The sequence below is a fragment of the Etheostoma cragini genome, chromosome 24, assembly GCF_013103735.1.
Source record: "Etheostoma cragini isolate CJK2018 chromosome 24, CSU_Ecrag_1.0, whole genome shotgun sequence".
Classification (NCBI taxonomy): domain Eukaryota; kingdom Metazoa; phylum Chordata; class Actinopteri; order Perciformes; family Percidae; genus Etheostoma; species Etheostoma cragini.
Genome location: NC_048430.1, coordinates 2,282,374 through 2,290,831, shown reverse-complemented (window position 1 = coordinate 2,290,831; position 8,458 = coordinate 2,282,374). Strand labels below are relative to the sequence as shown.

Genomic DNA, 8,458 nt, shown 5'->3' with positions numbered 1-8,458 from the left:
GAATGTCAGACTTCTCCTTTTCTTAATTTAATAATAATTGAATAAATAATTTCAACAGAGTGTCTATGACCCCTTACATACTGTAGTTTCTCTACCTTTTTACACTATTGTCCATATTTTCTATTTTATTTTATAGCAAACTGTTTGTGTGTTTGTGCAACAACAACAAAAAGAATGGCCAATTTTATTATCAGATTTCAACTAAAATTGTAATATTAGCCTTAAAAGTTGATTTGGCTATAATAGTTCTCCTTTTATCAACTGACTGCCAACTAGGAGGAATATATCTAAGAAGATGGAATATATTATAATACAGAGCATATATACTATCGAGTGAGGATGTAAATGCAATGTTTCCCTCTGGTGAGCTGTAGATTATATGAAGAGTGGGACTGATCACACCAATCAGCACAGATTAAATGAACTGATTTAATAGATTAATTCTAATTAAATGTCATTGAACATTCTGATTACCCTTAGATGTGTTAAATACTTCTTCACAGTGTCTTCACCATCACTTTAAATATCCATCCTGTTAAACTGTTAAAGAATCTCACCCATAGTGTTGACTGCCTGATTCATCTCGTGAGGCTCGATAGTCCCGCTCCTGTCCTGGTCGAACATCATGAAGTTCTGCTTCCAGCCGCTCAGAGCTGTGAACAGCTCCTTGAACTCGTTAAAACCCATCTTGCCCGTAGAGTCCCTCTGGTGACAGCCTGGTTAAGCTATGGTAACTGCTGACCCACATGGATAATTACAGCAAAGGAGGTACTGGAATGAAGACAGCAGCTGGTTACTCTGCTTTAGGGTTGAACGCCACACCTACTGCCACTCTTGTATAACGTACTTGAAAGCAATACTTGAGTATCTCTCCAAAGTGTCTCCCAGATAATAACTGTGGTAGAAGTTAAAGTCACCTTTTAGAATATGACTCGAGTAAAAGTCTTAACTTCATGGCCAAAAGGTGTGTAACCTTGTCTTCATCACTACTGTTGGAGGGGTGTTCATTGTCTGTTACCATGGCGGCAGAGCCTGCACCAGGTGCATCCATGACACTATAAGTCGTTATGCTTCCCCCTCTTCTTCTTTAGTTTTGGCCTATGTTTTTTTTGCTGCTTGGCAACAAATTTGGCAATCTAGGAGCAATGATTCGCCAAACCTGCTTTTTTTCCCAGTGTAACAAATTGCTTCTGATTTTATTTTGTAGTGACAAGCAGCTAAGATACTTAGAAGTACAGTAACTAAGTATTTGTACTTTGTTACATTACAACACTGCCTACTGCACCCATAATGAGTAGAAATAGAATAGCAGGGAGTGATGGTCAGAATTAAACTTGAACCCTGGTGGTACAGAAAGGATACATCAAGCATTGCAATCATGATCCTGCACGTATCCAGGCTGAATGCTGCAAGGACAAAAAAAGAAAAAGAAAGAAGAATTGGTCAAGTTAAGTTGATGTTAGAGGTTTTGGGCCTTGGCTGCTGCAGGGAATGTGCTCACTGCAGTGTTTTGGAAGCATTCAATATTGAACTTTCAAAAAGCATATTTTGATGGTGTGTGAGTTAATAAGGATCCAAACAGCTCAACAATAAATCAAAACAATCTAAGAACACCAGATATGGTCTGCACAACTCTCCACTTCTGTGATACTGGAAAAACACTACTTTGCAACACTGCTCTGACCCAAAAATGATCTTAGGTGCACTTGGTGTGTTGGGTGTATAATGTGTAGAAGGTGTTTGATGAAAGATACAATCTACGTGTTATAATTTCACTTCATGTATGAAATCTGTGACATATTTTATAAAATATCTATCTTAACCTATTCTATTTCATATCCACTGACAGACTGGTCATGTGTCAACCAATCACTGAGGAAACCATTTTAATAGTGGTTAAATGAGTCCTGGTTCACTTCCCCTCATAGTGATCACTTCTGAACAACAATGTAGACTCCAAGGGCCCATTTAACAAAAGCACTTTGCAAATTGTGGTAGCATTCACATCTCACAAATGACTCGTTTCTCATAAATTGCAGATAGATTTTATACTATCATATTATACTACTATACTATACATACATAATATTAATAGGAGCGAAAATTATCTCATCAAATCGGAGTGTACGTTGCAACTTTGGAGAAACGTTTCTCTTTCAAATCATTTTTTTCCCCCAAACTTTATTACTACAAGTTTAAATACACATCTCCGACACCCCCACCAAAACTAGAGAAAACATACCATAAAGATACAGCTTACATACCTGTACTGCAAGACTATAACCCTTGACTGAGTTATGAGTCATTAACACTTTATTCTTTGTCTCAGTAATCCTCTTTTGTGGAAGTGACAGTAGGGAACTTACGAGTGTAGCTGCCAGTGAAACCAGACTGGGTCAGACACCTCTGGAGCTCCTCTGCATCGACCTCACCGTCCTGCACGGAGCAGGAAGTAATACAAATGAATTAACAATGTTCCGGAGGGACTAGCCTGCTGGTCAAGTGTAAAGTAATGAGAGCAGAGAGACACACTGAAAAGTCGCCTTTGTCTCCTTGTTTACTACCACTTAGGTACTGTATGTACTACTGTGTTTTGAGTCAAAATAAAGAAAACAAACAAGAAAGAAAGATAAAATGTGAGTGTTAAAAGAATAGGGTTGTCCACCCTAAAAACTACATAAATTATAGATAGTACTTGAAAAATGTTGAAAAATGAAAGCATATTGGTGCAAACGGAGTGCAAATTTGAAAAGAAAAGTTATAAAATGTCCGAGAAACTTTCTGAAAATTCCTGTGCAGCATTTATCAAATGGAAGCATTTGATTAAAATATTTAAAATGCCTACATGAAATTAAAATCAAAAAGAAAGTAAAATACTTAATGTTGCTGTGCTTTGACTTGAATGTGCAATGAAAAATTAAAAGTTATCAAAAACAAAAAGCTTAATTACTTTTATTTTATTTTGACACGGTAAACGCATCTACAAAACAATGTACCTCATTTTACTTTTAATTAAGACATTCTAATCGTCATAGTTTAGGACAATTAGAACAATTACAAATAACATCGTACTAGTGTAGAGTTTTTGTTTTGTTTTTCTTTTTCTTTGGGCTTTTTTATGCATTATAAACAGATAATGGAGGGAAAAGATGTTGACTTGCAGCAAAAGGACCATGGACCGCTGCTACGGACTAAGGGGGCGCACACTACCGGATGAGCTAGGGTTCGGCCTGCAATTGACTGATTTTACACTTGTGACAACTGAGCGGAGTGGAATCAAGACAAGACAATGCCCTGCTCTCTGTCTCATGTAGTTACCAAACTGATTCCTGAAACCTAAAAATAAAAATGTCTATCTTGCCTTGATTCTTATATCTATTTCATCATATTAACCAAGTCCTGGTTCAAAAAGCTGAATAGTAATATTACCTCCATTATTTGGAAAAACTATACCCCTGGAATTAAAAGAGCTTACCTGGAGATGCCTAAGGAAACAGGTGGACTGGGTTTGCCTAATTTGTTGTTTTATTACTGGTCAGCTAACATCTCCAAACTGAATCACTAGATTTCTACATACAGAAACAATGAAGAGCCAATATGGGCCTCTATGGAACTTAAGTCCAATTACCACTCTCACCCATTTCTATCCTGAGTGGCCCCCCTACCCATCAGCGTAGGTCTTCATGGTTTGAACTCAGTTGTCAAAAACACTCTTAAAATATGGTTCCAACCCAGGGAACACTTTCATTTCAGTTAGGCAATTTCTTTGCTTCAACTATCAAACACTCATTTGTTTCCTCCATCCCAGATCAACACTACCTACCAAGTATGGCGTAAGAACGGTTGGGTATCTTTTTGGTGACCTCTTTGTCAAGGACTCATTTGCTTCATTCGACAAACTACAAAAAGACAACAACCTCCCCAACAATAATTTTTTTCAGATACTTACAGGTACGCAGCGTTGCTAAGAAACACTTCCCATTTCCCTCCTTACCACCAAAAGGTGCAATTGATACCATACTGGTCCTGGACCCTACAATGAAAGAAGGGTGTCTAAAATCTACATTTGTGTCATGTGTGACAGAACAGTGGATCCTGATCCAACACTTGCTATTTTCAGGGCATTCTCATCAGAAGAACAATTTACGGTCCTCCAGGCAAACGCTGTAGCACTTATTTCACTTCTAGCCCGGGGACAAATTCTTTAACACTGGAAGTCTGTGATACCTCCTTGTTTAAACACTGAATGCCATTAGAGAAGTTGAGATATAAACTGAATCATTTACGGGATAGATATGCTAAAACCTGGCCCCCTTTATAGAATTTGTTGAAAATGTATCCCACACATGATGTGATTCTCTTTTGGCCATCGATCGTATAAGGTTATACGTGGTATGATGCTGCATAATGTTCCCAGTCTGAGCAGTGTGAACTGAAGTTCAAAAACTGTGTGTAGCTATATTTTGTGTACCCACCTCTTTTATTTATTCATTTATTTATTTATTCCCTCTTTTGTTGTTGTTTGAGCCTTGTTCGTTGGGTTTGGACGGGTTGGTAATATGTTTTATCTTTGTTGTTTCTTCTATGTAAATTGAAAATCTATAAATAAAGTTCACAAAAAAAACTTGAAATGTGAACGTAAAAGCAAAACCGGTAGTGAAAACTTCCTGTGTGGTCTTGTAATAATTCAAGAGTAATCAAAACATATACCTGGCCTGCTATGGCTGTAAAGTAACTCCACATTGGATCATTGGCAGCTGGGGGTGGGGCACCGTATGTGCCTGGATAGCCTCCTCCATAGGAGGCATATCCTCCCTGGGGTGGTGCGCCTCCCATCTGCCCTCCCATTTGCCCAGGCATGGCGCCTCCCATGTGCCCTCCTGGCATTCCTTGCATAGGCATCCCCTGAGCTTGCATTCCTGGCATGGGACCCCCATACTGAGGCAGAGAACAGATCAGAGAGAAGACAAGGGCTGGTTTGTATGCAGTCAGTGAGTGAGAAAGATTTTGTTTTGTAAGTCAAAATGGTAAGAATGACCTCATTTTTCTCTTGTGTTAAGAGTTGATTTATAGCATTTGATTAAAAAATATGACCACACATGCATACATACAGCATAAAAAGTGATGTTTCATGACTTTCTTCCTGATTTTCAGATTAACTACAACTATATCAGAAAAAGTGTAATTAGATACATTATGTCAGCTGAGCTGTGAAAAGACAATGAGCAACAAAATATAAATATTTAAACTTGCCAGGTAACTTTTCAGGAACATTTTTAATTTCTTCGCTGCCTGAGGGCCACCACAAAGGTTTCTAATTTTGAATGGTTACAGTATTATTCTTAAACACTAATTCAAGATTTTAATGAAGACTATCCCAAAATAGCATTTACTGACATTGTCAACATAACTGTTTGGGAAATATCTTTCCAAAACAGCTTTTGAGTGTTTCCAGGTAATCATAATCGTGACCATAGGCGTGTCAGAAGCAGCACTGATCATGGTGTCCATGTCACCTTTGCAGGCGGATTCAATGCTTGCTTGAAGGAGGGCATTGTGGGATGTACTGTAGTTCCTATTCCAAAACACTGAGGGTGTTACAACATTCTGCACTCACTTGAACTTTACTAAAAGTTACTTTTAGCTTCAAATTTATCCAAAGCTCACAAATCCTACTAAAAAGTGTCAGACCATTCTTAACACGTTTTTAAGTTTTGTTGACTAAGTCCAAAGGAATTTAAGTGACTGTCTAGTAGGATAAATATAGAAAAGGGTGGTTCTATAGTGCCAGTAATGAAAGATTTCCAGTCAGTGCATCCACCCCAACATTGAGAGTATTTTGTATAATAGAATATTAAACAAATTATACTACAATGTAAGTAATAGAATCCAGTTCTAGGCTTCTAATATGAGTTTTATAAGCAAACTTTAGGCCAAGGCATCTTGCATATGTACAGGTCTATGTGGGACGTTACACATTTAGCTAGTAAGCTAAAGGTAACGCTGCTTAGTCCTCTTGAATGTTAGGAATTTCCATCCCGGAAGACATTTTTAAGTCAATTTCTTATAAACTAGAGACACCAAATGGCTTCTTAATACCAAATTGAAGTGAAAAAACTGCCTAATTGCGGTCAATGAATATCAACAAGGCAACAGGAAGACAGCGAAACTTGTAACATAACATATTGGGGGGAAATTATCAGTAACTGAAAATAGAGCCCCAAGCTAGCTTTTCTGCTAACCCATGAAGCTAGTTCATCACTATAACATTATTGTCAGGCCTAACGTTAGCGTTACATATAATTTACTCACCCCACCGTATCCTGGATAAGCCATTAGGGGAAATAGGGCAAACTGTAACAAGTTTAAAATCTAAACTCTTATAGTATAACGCTGTCCACGGAATTTCTGCTACACGGTTGTAACTTCCGATAAGTCTGAATATTTTCTACATCATATCCGAGCTTCCGTCAGCTGACAGTTCAAGTAACCAATGAGTGAGGAGCAGTATAAAAAGTCCCGCCCATCCCACCCGTTGTGTAGGGGTGCTGCGTTTAAGTACTCTTCGTAAAAGGATGGTCAAAACGGCTTGGAAAACAATGATCTGAAAGTAAGACGTGTATAAATAAGCGATTAAAAGATGAATTCATCAAAGATTATTAAAAATCAAATGCACACTTTCCACTGAATGACATATTTTGGTAACTTCGCTATAACATTCCTAGAAGATAGGAGTCTCTACTTTTCCTGTATATGTCCACTTCTCATATTTCAGTGTTCTTCCTTTTAATGTTATCGGTGTTAAATCGTACTTACAGCCTTTGAATGGCACAGATAGACTGTACAAAGGCTTCTAGTCTAAAATATGGCATGGTTCTTGCTTTCACAAAGCTGGAGATCCATGTAACATGTTTCTAAAGCTTTATAATTTTAGTAAGAATATTTGGCTGTCCTGCATGGCTTCCTGTCACCACTAGATGGCTCTTTGAGAATTTTGCTACATAGGAAAGAGCAAATATATTTTAATTCTATCACGTAAGCAAGGAGAGTTGTATATCAACTTTTAAACAGAAGCTTAGACAACTTAAAGTGCTTTAAGTTAGGCAAAGAAATACCTCACACTTACAAAAACACAATGAAGAGAAACAAGAAGTGGAATGCAATAAAATAAATCAAAATAAATCTCTGCTTTATTAACCTTGAAAAAAACCTCGACATTAAATATGAAATGCTCACAAAGCATGTATGATGTCAAAGATAAATAGATAAAGAGAGAAGAGATAAATGTATCAGAAGTTACAAGGTGAGAATCCCCAAACCCTGAAGGCCATTAGAGGAGCTACATGTGAATTTTTCTATGACCCTCCAAAATGATTGGGATATTGATTATTGATGCCTTCTGTTCTGATTCGAGCTTGGCAAAGATGTACAGATGCCCATTGTTTTTTTTACAGCTATGACATACATGACTTAACCTCTGCTTTCCCATCTTACACCTCACACCCCAACATTTCAGTAGATTTACTCACTAACTTTGTAGTGGACACAAGCATGGAAACAAAATGCACACTCCCTGCATTACTTCAAATACTAGTATCCATATGAAATAAAACAATAAAACATTCAGACCATTCAACAAAGCACACTGGGTAATAACAAATTCAAGACATGAACTGGTTGCTATAGACTCGTCACCTCAGTCATTGTATATTTTAGCAAACAGGTAAAGCTGCCAAAGCTGAACTTTATCCAAAATTCCATTTAAGACGAGCGTTAATTTTGGGAGCTTACATGCTACCACTCCTTCCTTATCAAATGACCTGAAAAGGCTGTTGTTTGCACAATTTCACAAGGACATTTGAGTCGGATATGGCTACAGCCTGGAGACCACCTGTCCCATGCCCCCCAAACTGTGTGCTGTCCGCGAAGGCTTTGACAAAATAAAAGCTTGCATCTGGTCCACCATGTTTTCGCGCATTGGTGTTTTTGATGTGTTAGAACTAAACAGTCAATAATGCTAATGAATAAAAAAAAATTCAGAAGATGTCTTGTTACAACAGGATGGAACTAGCAACGCAGTTTTATTGCGAGACTGAGAGAGCTACATGGAAAAATATGCACCAAACAAGCCACTTTGAAATATGCTGTTTTCATGAATACAAAAGTTGGGTGACCCTCCCCCTTAGACTAAAAAAAGTTGGATGATCCTCCCCTCAACAAAGAATAAAAAGACATGACCCTCCCCTATTAAGAGGTAGAGGACTAGTGTGGGCGGTAAAATGTGCAGAGGATGATGCAACTTCCTGTTAAGCTCTGCGGCTTCTCATGGCTCTAACTTAACCAAACATCTGTGGTGACACTCGTTAGCTCTCATTAGCACAGTAGTTCAAAGTGTGAATGGTGCTGATAGGGATGCAGGCTAATGAGAGCATAAACTGGCAACTGTGAAGGTAAACAT

General features: G+C 37.9%; 1 protein-coding gene across 1 annotated transcript in view; it reads right to left on the bottom strand.

Annotated features, from left to right (window-relative positions):
* Window positions 1–6,483, bottom strand: part of zgc:92027 (uncharacterized protein LOC449543 homolog) — an 8,700-nt gene extending 2,217 nt beyond the window's left edge. The window contains exons 1-5 of the mRNA XM_034864548.1: window positions 6,313–6,483; window positions 4,711–4,938; window positions 2,367–2,436; window positions 1,363–1,406; window positions 558–705 (exon numbers count right to left, since the gene is read on the bottom strand). Coding sequence (XP_034720439.1) covers window positions 558–705; window positions 1,363–1,406; window positions 2,367–2,436; window positions 4,711–4,938; window positions 6,313–6,336 — 514 coding nt within the window. The 5' untranslated portion in view covers window positions 6,337–6,483. The remainder of the gene's footprint in view (window positions 1–557; window positions 706–1,362; window positions 1,407–2,366; window positions 2,437–4,710; window positions 4,939–6,312) is intronic.
* Between the last annotated feature and the right edge of the window lie 1,975 nt (window positions 6,484–8,458).